The sequence below is a fragment of the Camelina sativa genome, chromosome 11, assembly GCF_030686135.1.
Source record: "Camelina sativa cultivar CO46 ecotype springtype chromosome 11, ASM3068613v1".
Taxonomy (NCBI): Eukaryota; Viridiplantae; Streptophyta; class Magnoliopsida; order Brassicales; family Brassicaceae; genus Camelina; species Camelina sativa.
In genome coordinates this window covers 50,531,971-50,550,011 of record NC_141890.1, presented here as the reverse complement: position 1 = coordinate 50,550,011, position 18,041 = coordinate 50,531,971, and the positions used below count along the sequence as shown (strand labels likewise).

At 38.5% G+C, this 18,041-nt stretch overlaps 6 protein-coding genes and 1 non-coding gene across 13 annotated transcripts; 4 read left to right on the top strand and 3 right to left on the bottom strand.

Annotated features, from left to right (window-relative positions):
• The first annotated feature begins 313 nt into the window (after positions 1–313).
• On the top strand, positions 314–3,408 carry LOC104727268 (peptidyl-prolyl cis-trans isomerase CYP65). Its single transcript, XM_010446329.3, has 11 exons — positions 314–672; positions 772–834; positions 935–1,038; positions 1,136–1,227; positions 1,334–1,423; positions 1,513–1,588; positions 1,677–2,035; positions 2,112–2,368; positions 2,475–2,763; positions 2,843–2,950; positions 3,043–3,408. Exons 1-11 carry the CDS (start codon positions 545–547, stop codon positions 3,259–3,261), a joined length of 1,785 nt encoding a protein of 594 aa, XP_010444631.2. The 5' UTR covers positions 314–544; the 3' UTR covers positions 3,262–3,408.
• On the bottom strand, positions 3,386–5,903 carry LOC104727269 (uncharacterized). Of its 2 annotated transcripts, none has more exons than XM_010446330.3 (3): positions 5,477–5,903; positions 4,436–5,092; positions 3,386–4,345 (listed from the first exon to the last, which is right to left on the bottom strand). In XM_010446330.3, exons 2-3 carry the CDS (start codon positions 5,054–5,056, stop codon positions 3,515–3,517), a joined length of 1,452 nt encoding a protein of 483 aa, XP_010444632.1. In that variant the 5' UTR covers positions 5,057–5,092; positions 5,477–5,903; the 3' UTR covers positions 3,386–3,514. The 2 variants fall into 2 exon arrangements, with proteins under 2 accessions (XP_010444632.1, XP_010444633.1); XM_010446331.3 differs by having other exon boundaries at positions 4,436–4,992; positions 5,477–5,842.
• A 392-nt stretch (positions 5,904–6,295) lies between these two features.
• LOC104727267 (uncharacterized) lies at positions 6,296–8,889 on the bottom strand. The gene is made up of 9 exons (XM_010446328.2): positions 8,510–8,889; positions 8,247–8,434; positions 7,901–8,176; positions 7,751–7,809; positions 7,620–7,656; positions 7,471–7,542; positions 7,244–7,394; positions 6,978–7,154; positions 6,296–6,870 (listed from the first exon to the last, which is right to left on the bottom strand). Exons 1-9 carry the CDS (start codon positions 8,693–8,695, stop codon positions 6,487–6,489), a joined length of 1,530 nt encoding a protein of 509 aa, XP_010444630.2. The 5' UTR covers positions 8,696–8,889; the 3' UTR covers positions 6,296–6,486.
• A 596-nt stretch (positions 8,890–9,485) lies between these two features.
• On the top strand, positions 9,486–9,681 carry LOC147935645 (U2 spliceosomal RNA). Its single transcript, XR_015573238.1, has one exon. It is a non-coding gene; the product is annotated as a U2 spliceosomal RNA (small nuclear RNA).
• Positions 9,682–9,879: 198 nt separating this feature from the next.
• Positions 9,880–12,155, top strand: LOC104727265 (ADP-ribosylation factor-like protein 8b). The gene is made up of 7 exons (XM_087474211.1): positions 9,880–10,129; positions 10,223–10,476; positions 10,989–11,070; positions 11,170–11,202; positions 11,304–11,425; positions 11,524–11,685; positions 11,784–12,155. Exons 2-7 carry the CDS (start codon positions 10,439–10,441, stop codon positions 11,899–11,901), a joined length of 555 nt encoding a protein of 184 aa, XP_087330337.1. The 5' UTR covers positions 9,880–10,129; positions 10,223–10,438; the 3' UTR covers positions 11,902–12,155.
• Positions 12,156–12,264: 109 nt separating this feature from the next.
• On the top strand, positions 12,265–16,352 carry LOC104727266 (pentatricopeptide repeat-containing protein At5g67570, chloroplastic). 5 transcript variants are annotated; one of them, XR_015571903.1, is made up of 11 exons: positions 12,282–12,885; positions 12,986–13,177; positions 13,275–13,356; positions 13,470–13,661; positions 13,763–13,876; positions 13,989–14,082; positions 14,175–14,332; positions 14,413–14,820; positions 14,890–15,485; positions 15,584–15,720; positions 15,825–16,352. XR_015571903.1 is itself a non-coding variant. In XM_010446326.3 (10 exons), exons 1-9 carry the CDS (start codon positions 12,314–12,316, stop codon positions 15,475–15,477), a joined length of 2,400 nt encoding a protein of 799 aa, XP_010444628.2. In that variant the 5' UTR covers positions 12,282–12,313; the 3' UTR covers positions 15,478–15,485; positions 15,584–16,352. The 5 variants fall into 5 exon arrangements, 4 of the variants coding, with proteins under 4 accessions (XP_010444627.2, XP_010444628.2, XP_087330333.1 ...); XM_010446326.3 differs by having other exon boundaries at positions 15,584–16,352; XM_010446325.2 differs by lacking the exons at positions 15,584–15,720; positions 15,825–16,352 and having other exon boundaries at positions 12,265–12,885; positions 14,890–15,578.
• On the bottom strand, positions 15,536–17,987 carry LOC104727264 (telomere repeat-binding factor 2-like). 2 transcript variants are annotated; one of them, XM_087474210.1, is made up of 7 exons: positions 17,685–17,821; positions 17,313–17,393; positions 16,974–17,182; positions 16,648–16,868; positions 16,460–16,544; positions 16,306–16,389; positions 15,536–16,215 (listed from the first exon to the last, which is right to left on the bottom strand). In XM_087474210.1, exons 3-7 carry the CDS (start codon positions 17,121–17,123, stop codon positions 15,856–15,858), a joined length of 900 nt encoding a protein of 299 aa, XP_087330336.1. In that variant the 5' UTR covers positions 17,124–17,182; positions 17,313–17,393; positions 17,685–17,821; the 3' UTR covers positions 15,536–15,855. The 2 variants fall into 2 exon arrangements, with proteins under 2 accessions (XP_087330336.1, XP_087330335.1); XM_087474209.1 differs by lacking the exon at positions 17,313–17,393 and having other exon boundaries at positions 17,685–17,987.
• Positions 17,988–18,041: the final 54 nt, after the last annotated feature.

Below are 18,041 nucleotides of genomic sequence, written 5' to 3'. Positions count from 1 at the left end.
CGACTTTGATTTGTCCTCCCAAATTTTCAGCTCGAAATAACACAAAAGCCTATAGATTTCAAGTTCGATGATGGCAACTCAGTCACTAACCGTTATGATTTTGGAAGTAATTTGAAAACTCAAACTTCTGACACCAGCTTATTTATAATAGAAATTGTTACTTCTCTAATCAAGGATGTTTTCCTTTTTCGATGTGGGACAAAATAACCCAATATAATGTCAATAGTTTGGGCCTATATTTGAAACAATAACAATAGTTTGGGCCTAATGTTTGAAACAAAACAGGCCTTTAAATCCGGGTCGGATTCTATTTGGGCTGGATCTTGCTCTACGGCGGCGACTGGGTAACTAAACGCCTTCCATAATAAAACAAGACGCGGTGGCGAGGGCGGTAGTCTCAGATCTCAAAATCGTAACGGTTAGGGTTCCCAGCTAACTAGAATCGAACTTTGAATCTATCAGGCTCGTGTTGTCTCGGTCCGAATTTGGATTATTCGAGTTTAAAGTTCTAGAAAATCAAAGTCGAAGAAGAAGAAGTGAAAAGATGGGGAAGAAACAGCACAGCAAAGATCGAATGTACATAACGAAGACGGAGTGGGCAACAGAATGGGGAGGCGCTAAATCCAAAGAGAACCGTACTCCTTTCAAGAGTCTTCCTTTCTATTGCTGCGCGTATGTTTGCTTTTTTTCCAACTATTCACTTACTCAAATCTGATTTCGTTTTGCAATTTTTTTGGATTTGAATCCCTAATTTTCAATCTCTGATTTCAGGCTTACGTTTTTGCCATTCGAAGATCCTGTGTGTACTAGCGACGGGAGTGTTTTCGAGATAACGTGAGTACTAGCTTCATTGTGAACTTTGGGCACTAAAGCTTTACTTTTTCTTATTACCTTATTGATTTTGGGAATTGGGTTTTTTTTTTTGATATTGCAGAACTATAGTGCCTTATATTAGGAAGTTTGGTAAACATCCAGTTACAGGAGCACCATTGAAAGGAGAAGATTTGATTCCTCTCATCTTTCACAAAAACTCTGAAGGTTTCTTCTTTCTCTTTCTCTTTTACATACTTATATGGTTCGTTGTGATTCTCATCCGTGAGATATGCTGATATATATATGTGTTGTGCCATTGTAGGAGAGTACCATTGTCCTGTTCTAAACAAAGTCTTTACTGAATTTACACATATAGTTGCTGTGAAGACTACTGGAAACGTTTTCTGCTACGAGGTTTGTGTTTTTTTTTCTTTCTTTCTTTTTGGTGCTTTTTAGAGTCATCTTGCTTGCGATTTTTGGTTTCAGTGATTCTTATTGTTGTTTTGCTATATAAGTTTAGGCAATCAAAGAATTAAATATCAAAACCAAGAATTGGAAGGAGCTTATAACAGAAGAACCATTCACAAGAGCCGACCTTATAACGATTCAGGTAACTGACTCCTTTCTCTTTTCTTGATACTTTGCAATGATTTGGTCTGGTAAAAGCGCATTTACTTTTTCTTTGTTGATGTTTTGCAGAATCCTAATGCAGTTGACAGTAAAGTCACAGTGGAGTTTGATCACGTTAAAAATGGCCTCAAGATTGATGATGAAGGTTTGATTCAGTTTTTATATTTGGTTCAGGCAATATATCATATTAGTTTATGTTGGTCATAACTCCCTTTCGCATGTGTGTTTTACAGAGTTGAAGAAGATGAACTCTGACCCAGCTTATAATATAAACGTGTCTGGAGATATCAAGCATATGCTTGCGGATCTTGGAACTGAAAAAGCTAAAGAGATTGCTTTACATGGTGGAGGTGGAAACAAGGCACGTAACGAGAGAGCCGCTGCTATTGCTGCGATTCTTGAGTCGAGATCAAAAATCAAAGAGGATTCTAAAGCAGAAGAACCGAAGCAGACCTACAGTGTTGTGGATGCTGCATCTGCTTCCGTTTATGGAAGAAGTGCTGATGCAGCTAAAGCTGGTTCTAGTGATAAAACAGCAGCAAGGATAGCTATGCATATGGCTGGAGATAGAGCACCTGTTAATACTAAACTGGTTAGTTTCTTGTACGGGGCACAATCGGTTTAAAGCTTTGTGTGCGTTGTTAAAATGTTTGGTGTTTTTGTTGCAGGTGAAGAGTCGTTACTCGTCGGGTGCTGCTTCTCGTTCTTTCACTTCCACTGCATTCACTCCTGTGACCGGAAACGATTTTGAACTAATTGAAGTCGAGAAAAACCCGAAAAAGAAAGGGTATGTTCAGTTTCGCACAACAGATGGCGATTTGAACATTGAGCTCCATTGCGATATAGCTCCTCGAGCATGTGAGAATTTCATCACTCTCTGTGAACGCGGTTACTACAACGGAGTTCCCTTTCACAGAAGCATCAGGTATCCATATATGCCTCTGAAATCTCCTTTGTTATACTTTTAAGAGTTTCTATGATGTTATTATCAACTAATATAAACGTGACCTTTTGAACTTTCTTCTACAAAGGAACTTCATGATTCAAAGTGGCGATCCTACTGGCACAGGATCAGGAGGTGAATCAATTTGGGGAAAGCCATTCAAAGACGAGCCAAACTCAAAGTTGCTTCACTCAGGAAGAGGCGTAGTTAGTATGGCTAATAGTGGTCCTCACACAAATGGTTCTCAGTTTTTCATTTTATACAAATCTGCAGTCCATTTAAACTACAAACACACAGTTTTTGGTGGAGTTGTTGGTGGTTTGGCAACACTAGCAGCAATGGAAAATGTGCCTGTAGATGAAAGCGACCGTCCTCTTGTAAGTTCCAAAAGCTTTTAACTCATTGTGTTCTTAAGTAGTTTTAGTCTCCTGAGATTGTATTTTGGAATTCTTGCAGGAAGAGATCAAGATAATCGAAGCAAATGTTTTCGTGAATCCATACACGGAGCTTGAAGAAGAGGAAAAAGAGAAAGCTGAGAGAGAGAAGAACGAAGACAAAGACATTGTTAGTATCTTCCCTTCCACCAAATAAATTCTCTTCTTTTCAAATTTGCTTTTCGATTGATCTTATATTTTATATGCAATGTGGTGTATCAGGAGAAGGTTGGATCGTGGTACAGCAACCCCGGATCAGGAACAGCAGAAGCTGGAGCCGGTGGTGGTGGCGTTGGGAAATACTTGAAAGCAAAGAGTAGTACAGCCACTAAAGAGACTAGTGGTGCCATAGACTCTGATCTTTCAACCATTGGTGTGTCTAAGAAAAGAAAAACTACTGCGTCAGCCTCCTCAGGGTTTAAAGATTTCTCTAGCTGGTAACTGATAACAGTCTCTACCCATTTTGTAAAACTGTTGACTAGTTTTGATAGATCCCAAATCATAATAGCATTTGTATGACAACGTTGAACCTTTTATGTTGAAAAGCTGGCTGTAATCAAGCTTCTTCAGTAAAAGATTTATTAGAAATTATAATCCTTACACTTGTGTATGAATGCCTAATCTACAAAATAAATCAACAACAATGATCAGCACAGAGAGATCGGTAAGAACATATATGGTTACAGGTATATCTTTAAGGCAGCCGCCATTTACTGTGCCAGTAGATAGATACTCTGGACCACATTGGGAATCCAAAATTGTACTCCAAAGGCTGGTCAGCAGGTCCACCGATAACCAACGGTAACCATACATATCTCGAATCCCGTAAATCAGCTGGGTTCCATCTATCTGCCATGAATATAAACGCACCGGGAACACCCGGTAACGGAATCACATAGGTGCTCTGCGCAAAGAATGTTGTTAACCGGAAAACTTTGTTACCACCAATACATGGATTCCCCAGTTTCTCCCATGGACCCATGATTGATTCAGCCGCATGAGCCAAGGCTTCATTAGGTGCCCAGCCAGTGCACCAAGAAGTGACCATGTAATAAACTTTCTGATGCTTAAAGATAGATGGAGCTTCCCTGTGTTGTCCCACCATTACTCTTTTCATAACCGGCGTCACATCAAGGTAATCTTCCGTTAAGGGTCCGATATGAAGCACGCTATTGACTTCAGACGAATATATTAGGTAAGCAACACCATCATCGTCTTTGAAGACAGTCATATCCCGACTGTCAAACCCGTGTGGACGTTTACTGTATAGATACTCGAAAGGACCTGTCGGGTTATCGCTAATGGCAACACCAACTGAAGCTTTAGTGTAGTTTGCATCGTCGATATGCATCCACATCACATACTTTTGTGTCTTTTCACTGTAGATCACTTTGGGTCGCTCAAGAACATTGGATTTGTGCAAATCATGGGTCTTGTTTGTTTCTTCAGCTCCGAGTACAATGCCTTCATTTTTCCATGTCCATAAGTCTTTTGAAGAGTAACAACCAACCCCTATAATATCAACCTGGAGACAACACAAGATGGAAAATTTAACCCAAAAGACCCACAAGAGCTAGAAATGCTAATAGGACAAGTGAAACAAAGTGGTACTTACTCTAGCTGGTCCTCTCTTGTGAGCATGGTAAGTTGGTCCATCTTTATATTCTCCATACCAATAGTATGTGTTAGATTTCTCGTCAAGCAGAATCCCTCCACCATGGGCTTGAATTGGATTCCCTTCCGTGTCCATCCAAATTTTACCGGGGAAGTAATACGAAGTCTCGTTTCCCATATCCTTGGTTGGACCAAAAGCAGCAGTTTTCAGACCGGGAAAGAAGAGATGGCGAATTGGTGACTTGTCGTCAAGAAACTCCTCAACCAGAGGTATCGGTTTTCTTGATCTCCGTTTGCTAGTACGAGGAGAACGCTTCCTAGGTGGCGGCATTCTCAGGATCTCTTCTTCAACTCTTACAAGTTGATGAACGACAGGATGATGAAGATGAAGATGTTGATGCTGATGCTGATGTACTACTTGTAACTGATCAGAAGAAGAAACGTCGTCATGAATGTTGTTATCTTTTCTGCTATAGAGCGAGACAAGATGAACCACCAGGAAAAAGCCAACGACGGTCCATATAATAATAGTAAGCAATGAATATCTGCAACCACCTCCTGCATCATTGCAATGCAAAGATGTTGGTTTCTTATTGTATTTGTTGTTCTTCATTATCCTCATTTCTCTCTCTCTCTTTTCTGCCTTCTTCTCAAAACACTGTAAATATATATACAACAACACTCTGTAGATCCAAACACACATATATATATATACAAAACTCAGACAACCACAAGAGACTCATCAACTCTAAATCAGCCAACTAGAAAAAATTAAGCAAATATGAACACAGATTTGATGCATTTCGAAATGGATTACTAGTGTTGATTTACTAAACTATGTAAATACGGCTCGATGCGTTATGTTCGAGAAGCTACTTTAGCTATTTCTAAGCAAATCTCGCAAAGTTGGTGAGCTCAATTCTAGCTGATTCAGATCCGAGGCTAACACCCAAATGAGCTGAGCAGAAGTTTAACCTTAAGTTTACGAAGCAGATTCAAACTAAGCTCCGCAAATCCGAGAAACTAGGGGACGGAAACGTACCTGAAAATCCTCGGAGACCGGCGGCAGAAGCCGAACTTCCCGACATTATTCAAAGATTCTCAACTCTCTTTAGCTTTGTCCGAAAGCAAACACCAAATCCAACACTTCTCTCAGATGCGAGATTAGGAAGCTGAATCGAGAAATCTTAAGAGCTATATTTTTTTTTTTGTTTTTTGTTTTTTTTTTTGTTTTTGCTGAGGAGATTCAGAAAAGTGGAGTAAAATGAAGTCTAGTTGAAACGGATCTTTCTAAGGTCTTTGGTGATTTCGACGTGCGAACGAAGACGAGACTAATGATTCTTCTTTCTTCCTCTGATTCAGCTCTGATTACTTCTTTGTCTTTGATTTCTCTCGGGGCATTTTTCCCGGTGATTTTATAATCAATATATAAAGGAGCTAGTGATGATGATTATTATTAATTAATTAGTGCAATAGTCTTTATTATCAATGTTCTTAAATAGTTATCTAATCCAAATCGTTGTCATTATTTAGTAACTATTACTCCCTTTTATACCAATTTTCTGGTTTTTTTCTTTACAACGTTGATACAAAGAAAGAAAGCAAGAAATTAGAAAGGGAAATTAATACAGCCAAAATAGAAATCAATAAGAGAGGAAGAAAGAGAGTGTTTGTTAATCTAAGTATCTAACAGTAATTATCATAAAGTAATGGTCTTTTTATAAATAAAAAAGATAGTTCATGCACATGAAATGTGGCTTCTTTGAGTGGTTGACCCATTTGTTTTCCACCTTTCTTCTCTCTCTCATCATTTGTTTTAAGGGTTCTCAATTAGACAACTTTTAACTTCAATGGAAACAAATGATACAACATAAGGTAAATAGTATTCTGGTGATAGTTATTTGAATGTATACAGTTTGCTTGTTCAGTCACACACTCACACTTATTACAAATGTTTGATACAATGTCATATTTACACTTTTTAAACACTCTCTTATCTTTCAATGATATTTTCTTTAAAATGTAAATTCCAAAAAAAAAAAATACAGTATGCTATATATTCACCTGTCGTATATCTGCAGAAGAAGTTGGATGAATCGAAAACCAAGCAAAACTTTTTCCTTTCTCTTGGAAAGCTTTAGCGAGGAGGAGCAAAACTAGAACCACCATGATAAGAGACAGAGCAAGGATCGATGCCCAAAGGCTATACATCGAAGCTCTGAAGGGTTCACATTGGTTAGAGACTATGCTCGATAGCGTGTCTTTTACGGCAAGGCATTCTGTTAGGTTTTGAAGAGAAGGCAAGATGTCGAGCATGCCTTGAGCTGAGTTGCTGTATGCATAGACCTTGAGGTAAGCTGATTCCGGGATGAATTTCCCGGTGGTTCTGCACGTTTCTGGTGGATCTTTGTCGTGGCATGTGAATCTCGAAAGAATCTACGTAAAGGGTTTTTATTATGTTCACTCATGTGTCTTAAGACTAATTCAACAGAGAGATTCATGGTTTTAACTTGGGCTGCATGAGTAGAATTTAAAAAACTTACGTTTGGGAATTCGCCGATTGGAATGGCTCCATTGGAGCAACTTTGTGGCGTGTAGCTGTTAATTTGTTGTCCGACAAACGGATCGCAAATGATTCCAGCTTCAGGCGCCCACGAAACAGTATTGCTCCGATCAGTCAACGCATTAGAACGCATTGACTCTGCTACTTTTGAATTTAGCTGAGAACAAAATAAAACAAGAAACAGAGGATTTAGATTCTACAATTAACCACAGTTCTTGACTCTTTCTACCTATTAATCATTAATACCTCGGTGATGAAGGTGTGAATCATCAAGCTTATTGCATTTAGGCTTTTATCAGAATGAAGTGGATCCATACAAGGGAAAAGATTAGTCAGTGTGCTGTTTTGTGGGTTTTGTATGAAACCACTGAAACCTAAACAAAGGTCTTCAGCGAAGCTGCGTGAGTGGAAAATTGAGGAGTTAGTATTTAAAAACACGTGGAGGGTTTTGATTATAAGGCTGATTGACTTACGTGTGAATAAAGAAATCGAATCCAGTTAGAACCCAACAAAGAGTTGTTATGATCCAACACAAGAATATCACCCTTTGTATGAAGATGAAGAGGAGGATTAGTATTTAAAGTTAACCAAATTTAATAACAACAATGTTTGAATTGCTCACATGATAAATCCAGGGTGCCAGTGAAGAAATAGAGGTACTAAGACAAAGACAAAGTCCAAAAATGTCCATTAGGATCAGTCCAATATCACCATAACATTTTCACAATTTAAATGAATGTTAAATGATCCCACCAAAGGCTAGAAGCAGAACGAACAAGTTGGTGGATGCAATCATTAGATGAGATATATACCTAGAGAAACAAACAGAACAGAACAATCAGAGTTCAGACTTCAGAGGAGATTAATCAAATATATATATGAGTCATTGTCATATATTCATACGAGATTTTGATGGCGAGATCAATGGAACGACCGTTATGACGAAGGAAGGATTGAATAAGGCGAGATCCTTTTCCGAGACGATGGGTGGTGACGTTGAGAAGATGAGTCGTATTCTGATCGTATGGAAGCAACAAGTACTGTATCTTAGTTAACGACACTATCACTGTACGGATGTTTCTCTCAACATCTTCTCCTGTTTTGTCTATGGTTTCTTTCATTTCCTCTGTTCTGTTCTTCGAGCTCTGGTTCGCTGCTATCACTATCCCTATCGTTACCCTGTTTTGTAAACCCAACATATTTTATTCTTTTCATAAAAACTTCCATATAAAAAAATGTATAAGCTTACATGGACAGAAGCATGACGAGGAGAAGAAGTAATAACAGAGGAAGATAATAACGGTTGAGATATCGACGGCGCGTGGAAGGAACGCGTCTACTTTTGTCGGAGAAAGCTACGTAAAGTCCCAAACATACTCCGAGAATAATCAACAATCCGGCGACAGCATAACCGTGAAATCCCGTAAATGCCGTAGCCTGATATTCCCATTAACACTTAAAATACCATACAATGTTAATGACAAAACACTAAAGAAGGTTAGAGGGACTCACAGCCCAATAGTGTTTGTTTCGAACATCGAAGCCTCCGTTGTAATGTCTAAAGCTGTTAAGAGGATCACGTCGCCTAAACCTCTCATGATCTCCACCGTCCGATAAACTTGAAACCGCCAAAATGGGAGAGATAACGAACGTTAGAAGGAGCTGAGACAGAACTCCGAGTATTCTTGATTTTCTCATGTTGTTGATGATCGAAAATCATGTTCCTTTGTTTATTGTCCTATTTTTTGGGATTTCTTTGAATAAAACAAAAGAGACTTATGAAAGTATAATTATAATTTTTTTGTTATAAAATTGCCTTTCTTCTTCGAGTATTTGGCTTACTTACTAAGGTAAGGATAGCTTGTGGCTACATTGTTCTTAATTAAAAGATTGTTTTTTTTTGTTCCCTCTCTTTTTTGTTAAATAGAAGAAAGGAGAGTGATTTGAGTAACGTATCTTGAGCCGTTTTCTCTGGATTTTTATTTGACTCGGCTCTTTCTTTTCTTTTTTTGTTGTTTACTTTTCAAATAAAAGGGGAAAAGGATCAAACCATACACTTTATTTTATCACTGAAGTGTATGTATGTATGTAAGTTATTTAAACCAGAAGCTCGAATTAATTAAGGATCCGCTCTTTAACTCTCTCTCACAATACAGATTACAGAAGCTCAATGTTCTTCGCTTTTATGAAAACAAATCTCATGGTTATTAAAAACCCTTAAGATAAGATGACATTGACTTAAGACGACAGTTAATTAATGTTAAAGCTCTAAAATAAAATCCCAGGCCATATGAAAATAAAATAAAATAAAATAAAAACCCAGATCTTGTTGAAAAATTGTGGCGACTTCTTTAAAAACCGCTGAAAGAAAAAGAGGGTTTAGTTTTGTTTAGTTTCACTCGTTCACAAAGTCCCACATCGCTTACAAGAGAAACTCGGAAGCAAGGAAGAGTAGTATAAAAGACGTTGCCGTGAGTCTAAACAACTCATACCTTTCTCGGCCTTTTGGCTAAGATCAAGTGTAGTATCTGTTCTTATCAGTTTAATATCTGATATGTGGGCCATCGGTTCACACGATATTAACTCTATTTTTTAAGGGAGAAGACCCGATAAGATAGCTTGCTATCTGGGCTTTCACGAGTCGCCCATGCGTTGCACTACTGCACGGGCCTGGCTCAACCCGCCATTGCTCAGTCTAAATTAATTATCAAAATAATAAACAGCCTTTTCTGAGATTTATAATTTAATTCCAAAATGCCCAAGTATATAGACGCGAGTCATATGAGGCCTATTACAACTGGGCCTAAATGTCCATAATGAAAAACCTTAACGAAAACGGGGCGTTATGAGTACTACACTACAGCTCCCAATCTCAAATCTCCAACGCGAGTGGCTGGCGTGGCGTGACATTCTTTTGTTTTTTTTCTTGACAAAATCTTTTTAATTCTTCTTCCGACTTCTCTCTGTCCCAATCGAATCTTTCTTCTGATTGGCTAATCAAATAATATTTTACATAAATACTACTCCACGACTTTCGCTCTGTCACACACAGCTTGAGTTTCCATACAAAACGAATAGTAAATCAAATCGTTAACCCCACGACGTTGAAGGACCTACATGATTCGTTTGACGGTCCAGATTTACTGATATTTTTTTGTAACTTTTTAATTCGCCGGCTCTCTCTCTCTCTTGCCGTGTTTTCGATTCTTTTTTTTTTTTGGACAGGAAGAGAAACACACAAAAGGAAAATTATATCTTCGAATGAGATAAATAAATTATCCGCAGCGAAGAGCGGAAGAAGGAAGCTTTCCCTTTTTAAGAACCCCCCCCCCCCCCCACTACATTGAGAGATCCGTGGCGGAGACCGATCTCTGTTTCTTACGAATCTCTCTCTTGTCTTTGTCGGGAAACTCGACTTCTATCTGATATTCTTATAAAAATATGGGTTTGTGGGATGCGCTTCTCAATTGGCTTCGCAGGTCAGTTTTTTTTTTTTTTTTTTTTTTTTTTTTTTTTTTTTATATCTTCTACTTCAAATTTCTTTTCTTGGTTTGTGGGATTTGATTTGGATTGTTTCCTCTTGGTACTACTTGAGTTCAATGATAGGAACATATAGAACTGTTTCCGCCGAATTTAATTTCTGATTCGTAGTTTATAATATCTTCGAATGACATTAGGAATAGCAAATACACGATCACGCTAAGAAAGCAACAAAGTTTGTTACTCTCTTTTATGAGCTTATTGCTACCGTTTAGATTTGATCATCAAGTTTAGGTTTTAGACAATACAACTGGGATGGGATCTATTGTTAAATGAAGATAGCTGCACAAAGAAAGAGCTAAATGAATAAGGGTTGTGAGTAATGAAATATATAAAGATCCCTACGGAACTAGTTGTGAGAGCAACAACTAAGGGTTTGACAAATCTCAAATTTCCTCACGTTTGCCCGATTTGCATAGTCTCAATTGGTTCAAATATACATTTTTTGCAGCCTTTTCTTCAAGCAAGAAATGGAACTTTCATTGATAGGATTGCAAAATGCAGGAAAGACATCACTTGTAAACGTTGTTGCGGTAAGTAGTATTAGTAAACTATACTTCCCCACCAACCTTTCTTCTATTTATCTTCTAAACACTCGTTAATGGCTTCCTCTCTTACCTTTCTTTGTTCAGACTGGTGGATACAGTGAAGACATGATCCCTACGGTGAGTTGCACTACTCCCCTATAATGTTTCGTTAAAAGTAACACAAAAGATTTGCTCGTTCTTGGACTAGTAGTAAAAAAGGATTCGTACGCTTTCTTAAGGTCGGATTCAACATGAGGAAAGTGACAAAAGGAAGTGTCACAATCAAGCTTTGGGATCTTGGTGGTCAACCTAGGTTCCGCAGCATGTGGGAACGCTACTGTCGTTCTGTTTCTGCCATTGTGTAAACATCTTATATCTTACTATTCTCAATTAGGTTTTTAGATGATTTAAACTCCTGACTCTTGCCACAATTTGGTTCCCTGCTGATTTTGTTTTCAGGTATGTAGTTGATGCTGCTGATCCTGACAACCTCAGTGTCTCCAAAAGCGAACTCCATGATTTGTTGAGCAAGACGTCGCTTAGTGGTATTCCTCTTCTAGTCCTTGGGAACAAAATCGACAAGCCTGGAGCTTTATCCAAAGAAGCCTTAACCGACGAAATGTAATAAAGCCTCAAACCAAAAAACACACACAAAAGACTCAAACATCTTTAATCCTTGACTTGGATTCTGATTATGTTTTCTCCATTGTTTTGCACAGGGGACTCAAGTCACTCACAGATAGAGAAGTCTGTTGCTTCATGATATCTTGCAAGAACTCCACCAACATTGATCAAGTCATTGATTGGCTTGTAAAGCACTCCAAATCAGCAAGCTAAACTTTGCTGCAAAAGAAGAGAAGTCAAAAACTCTTTGGAGTTCTTGATCTTTCTCAGTCTTCTTGTGTGTTGCTCCTTTGATGATGATGATGGTGGAAGAAGACAGTTGTTTCTTTTTTTTTTAATCCTGTGAAATACAAGATTTGTCTTTGTTTTTTTTTTTTTCCTGATTCTTTATCCTCTTTCATCTGTGTCTGCTGCTGTTGTCTGTATATTAGATTTGATTGGTTCTCTGAAGGTCAGTTTTTTACAAATTTACGAGTTCATTGCAAGTTTTGAAAGAAGAAAAAACTACTTGGCCTATTTCGTAATTTTGAAAAACTTCAGGCCAAAAACGGATATTTTCAAAAAAAGCAACAAGATAAAATTAAGGACTTAGCTTTACGCTCACTTGCACTATCCTCTCGCAACAATGGACGCTTCGGTAGTGAGATTTTCCCAATCTCCGGCAAGAGTGACACCGGAATTTGAACCGGATATGGAGAAGATTAAACGGAGGCTGCTCAAGTACGGTGTTGATCCAACCCCTAAAATCCTAAACAATCTCCGAAAGAAAGAAATTCAAAAACACAACCGTAGAGCCAAGGGCGAAACGGAGTCAGAGGCGGAGGTGTATACGGAGGCGCAGAAACAATCTATGGAGGAAGAAGCTCGTTTTCAAACCCTAAGGCGGGAATACAAGCAATTCACGAGGTCGATTTCTGGAAAAAGTGGCGGCGACGGTGGGTTAATGGTTGGGAATCCATGGGAAGGAATCGAGAGAGTGAAGCTGAAGGAGCTCGTTAGTGGTGTCAGGAGAGAAGAGGTTAGTGGTGGTGAACTGAAGAGAGAGAATCTAAAAGAGCTTAAGAAGATACTTGAGAAGGATCTTCGTTGGGTTCTTGAAGACGACGTTGATGTGGAAGACTATGATATGGACAGAGAGTTTGATCCTGCGAAGCGGTGGCGTAACGAAGGAGAAGCAGTCAGAGTTCTCGTTGATAGGTTTGATCACTCTTTTTTTTTTTGTTGATTTCAGTTTCTGGAAAATATTTGATGTTATGAGGTGTTTGCTTATGTTTGTTTGGTTGATTGTGTTCATTAGATTAAGTGGTAGAGAAATCACTGAGAAGCATTGGAAGTTTGTTAGGATGATGAATCAATCAGGGCTTCAGTTTACTGAAGATCAGATGCTTAAGATTGTTGATCGATTGGGACGTAAACAGAGCTGGAAACAAGCTTCCTCTGTTGTTCATTGGGTGTATTCTGATAAGAAGCGTAAACATTTTAGGAGCAGGTGATGTTCGAAAGATTTTAGCTTTTGTGGCTATCGTTTCTTGAGGTTGAATGTATATAGCTTGTTTTCTGATTGAATACAACACTGGTTTCTACAGGTTTGTTTACACCAAGCTTTTGTCCGTTCTTGGATTTGCGAGGAGGCCTCAGGAAGCTCTTCAGATATTCAATCAGATGCTTGTAAGTAGCTTCCGATTTGAGTCAATTCATGATGAGGTTGATAGAGATGAACATCGTACTATAGCATTTTCGTTGCAGTTCTTGGATTAACTCTCATTCCTTAGTCACTTTAGGGTGATCGCCAGTTGTATCCTGATATGGCGGCATACCACAGTATTGCTGTGACACTTGGGCAAGCGGGTTTGTTGAAGGATTTGCTGAAAGTAATTGAGCGTATGAGGCAGAAACCGACGAAACTAATGAAGAACCTGCGCCAAAAGAACTGGGATCCTGTGCTTGAACCCGACTTGGTTGTGTACAATGCTGTAAGTGTGCATTTCTGAATTTTGAAACTTTTTACATATCTTTATGCAGCGAATCAGTGTATCTAATTGCTAGATCCATTCTTGGCTTAACTGGTTCCCAGATTCTGAACGCTTGTGTTCCAACACTCCAATGGAAGGCTGTTTCATGGGTATTTATAGAGTTAAGAAAAAATGGTCTGAGGCCTAATGGAGCTACATATGGGCTTGCAATGGAGGTAGCGTTATGTTTTCCAACAAACAAAATGGTTTACATAGTTTTAAGTAAGATGCGGTGTAGTAGTTGTGGGTACCCTCAAGGAGCTGTCTTTAAGATGTCTTTTTTGACAGGTTATGCTGGAGTCAGGGAAGTATGATCGTGTTCACGATTTTTTTAGAAAGATGAAAAGCAGTGGCGAAGCTCCAAAAGCAATTACATACAAGGGTATCTATTGACTCTCTCTGTTTTTTTAGGTTTCTTCATTTTGGTATCTATAAGGTGATATGATGCTTATAGTGCATGCTTGATTTTTTCAGTTCTTGTCCGAGCTCTCTGGAGAGAAGGTAAAATCGAGGAAGCTGTTGAAGCAGTCAGAGATATGGAACAAAAGGGAGTTATAGGAACAGGTTCAGTTTACTATGAATTGGCATGCTGTCTGTGCAACAATGGGCGTTGCGGTGATGCAATGCTCGAGGCAAGTTCTCTCATACTTTACCCTTTTCGATTCTCGGAGAACCCCGCGAAATTAACTTTCTTCAGAATGCAATGATGCAGGTGGGGAGGATGAAAAGACTTGAAAATTGCAAGCCGCTCGAGATTACATTCACAGGACTCATAGCGGCTTCATTGAATGGTGGTCATGTTGATGATTGCATGGCTATATTCCAGTGTATGAAAGATAAATGCGACCCAAATATAGGAACTGTGAACATGATGCTTAGAGTTTACGGAAGGAATGATATGTTTTCAGAAGCTAAAGAATTGTTTGAAGAGGTTGTCAGCAGAAAAGATACTCATCTAGTCCCAAACGAGTATACATACAGCTTCATGCTTGAAGCTTCAGCTAGATCACTGCAATGGGAATACTTTGAGCATGTGTATCAGACGATGATTCTTTCTGGTTACCAAATGGATCAAACAAAACACGCATCATTGCTTATAGAAGCATCAAGAGCCGGGAAGGTAACAAATCTTCTTATAGTTTGTGTTTATGAAAGCATAAACTGTTGTCTAATTTGTTTGTTAATGCAGTGGAGTCTTCTAGAGCATGCCTTCGATGCGGTTCTTGAAGATGGAGAAATCCCTCACCCATTATTTTTCACTGAACTGTTGTGTCATGCAACAGCTAAAGGTGATTACCAAAGAGCCATCACACTGATTAACACTGTGGCTCTCGCATCTTTCCAGATCAGTGAAGAAGAATGGACTGACCTTTTCGATGAACATCAAGACTGGCTTACTCAAGGGAATCTTCAGAAACTCTCCGATCATCTCCTTGACTGTAGTTATGTAAATGAACCAACGGTCTCAAACCTCTCAAAGTCATTGAAGTCTCTATGTGGGTCTTCTTCTTCTTCAACACAACCATTGTTAGCCATAGATGTAACAACTCAAAGTCAGAGCGAGAAACCGGAGGAAGATTTGCTTCTTCATGATACAACAATAAAGGATGATAATGATGCTAATGGTGAAGCTTGGGAATTTACAGAAACTGAACTCGAAACGTTGGGCCTAGAAGAACTCGAGATTGATGATGATGAAGAGTCTAGTGACTCTGATTCGCTTTCAGTTTATGACATTCTGAAAGAATGGGAAGAAAGTAGCAAGAACGAGACTTGAAAATGCTTGTAAGGTTTCTCAAAATATTCGATATGATTTCGCTACTGTCTTACAAAGATTAAACAAAATCTTAATTTATTTGCTTATTCATCTCTCCTCAACCCAGTTTCAAGGTTACTTAACAGATCATCCACATATAATAAAAGACCAGTTTTACAGAATCTCAGAGACTCGGAGAAAAGAACATATATGCGATCAAACTGGGGATTTACATTGCTACTAACCAAAAAAAGAGCAGATAAGGTATGGAAACTTTTAAACTCTGCAGGTGATGAGATATCTCCCAACTCATTTCAGAAACCAGTAAAACCCCTATGTATATATATTTATGGCTTGCTCTGTTATAGAACTTCCCCGAGATGGTTGTTTCCTTCTGTTTCACCAAGTATGATTACGGATCCTGAACTTCAAAGCTTTCATGGCTGCCTTAGCAAAGATCTGAGCAGCTTCAGCTTCAGCTTCTGCTCTTTCTGCCTCTTTTGCTGCTTCTTCGGCCTCTGTGATAGCAAATTCTGCCTCTGCAACTGCTCTTGCTGCAGCTTCTGCAGCTTCTTGAGCTGTCATACCTTTTATCATAAGTAACTGATTGTCTACTCGGGACTTAGTGAGACTGTTGGCGCCGTTCTCCTCGGGTTTTGGTGGGTCTTTCTTGTTGTTTTCTTCCAAAATGAGTTGAGGAGGGTTCGGTCTTGCTCCTACGGTCATAAAATAAGAAGAAAGCCTGTACTTGTGCTTTATCTGAAAGTGAAAAAACACCAAGCATTTGATAATGATGAAAGCAATGAAGTGTTGTAATCATGAATCTTCATTCAAAAGTTGTGTGTTTACCTTAACTAATGTTCCATTTGATGATAAATGCTTTAATCTTACTGCCACATGCCTTTTCATATTCGGCGGAGTCTTGAAATTCTCCTGAAAGTTTACAGCTGCTAAGTATGCAGCAACCCCCAAAGAAACATTAAAATCCCAATGGTAGACTTACCTCTATATACATAAAGATTGATGTTCTGTCAGAACCACGTAGTTCCTTCAAGTTGGTAATTGCCTCCAAGATGATCTTATCCAAACTACAAGAACAGACAATAGCTCAAGATCAAATCTTTAAGAACCTAAAACAAAGGTAAAAGTTTTTATCCGGTGCATGAGTCACGACTTGGCAAAAAATCAAACCTTGTAATTGATCTCTTTGAAGCAGAAGCTCGTGGTGATCCACCACCAGAACGTCCAGGTGAAGTTGGTTTTGCCCGTTCATCGTCATTAGCCAAAGCCACAATGCTAACAGCTGTGTTGTTATCATCCGGTTTAGTAGCTGGTAGAGTCCTTTTAAGCGCAAGTTTAGCCTTCTTCCTTGAACCCCATAACGCTGTCACGCTTATATTTCTCCACTTGTCCTGTTACGCTTTGAACTATCAAGATTAGTCTGAAACACACATTCACAACCTCAAACAAAAACCCATCAATTAAGTTGCTTGTATCGAGTTTTTCTATTCTATTACCTTAAGATCAACATTAGAGCGAGACTTTAGGACTAAACTAAACTCAGGATCCGAGAGTATGGTACGCCACTTTCCAGTCCCATGCTTACGTACTCCAGCTTTAAGAGCTGCTTCTTCTTCTGGTGTCCACTTCTGCTTTGGGGCACCCATCCACAATTATCAAACGTTGTCACTTTTCTTTTAAAGAAGCTAAAATCTCTTCTTGTCGCCTGCCAAGAGATGAAAACACTAAAAACCCTTAGAATCTCTGAAAAAGTGTTTGTGGACAAAAATACTAAATTATGAAACTTAACAGCATCAATGCCATTGTAAAAAGCCACAACATAAAAATGTAATTACACAAATCCAAAGAAGTGATGAGGAAACTAGATACGCCCTAAAATCTCAATTCAACAAATCAACGAGTGCTTCGAGCAATTCCTAACCAAAAAAAAAAAAAAAAAGGATCAAATCACATTTTTAACGGTGATTTCAATTCCATTAACAAAGTCGCAAATCAACAGGAAATTGGAAATTCAGCCAATAATCAGAACAATTAGCGAAATGATCAACCAAAATCATATGGGACGATCAAAGGAATATATATATATAAATGTAAAACTCAGAGAAGAAAACAGCAATGAGGAAGGGGTGGAGAAGAAGGCATGCCAGATCAAACGGAACCAGAGGAGAGTTTTGAAAAGAGAGAGACTTGATGATGAAAGCTAATACCTTTTTTATAGATTCTTCATAGATCAAATGTAAATCTTCTCTGAAACGAACGAAGAAGAAGACTAGAGAGGAGGAGTAGTACAAGGAAAAATATCCAGAGAAACGAGAGAGAAAAGAAAAAAAAAAAAAAAAAAAAACTTGAGCAACCCTTGGTTTCTCTTAAAATACAAATTTGCCTCGATTATTATCAAATTACAAATTACACCTACTAACCAAATAAATCATCTAACTAGAATACAGATTTTTCTACATACATGAACCTTGTGAAATAGGAGGATTTTGGGGTTATCTGATCCCACAGACAGATAGTTGAGGGAGTATTAAAGTGTTTTATATAATACTAAGACCGATATGATA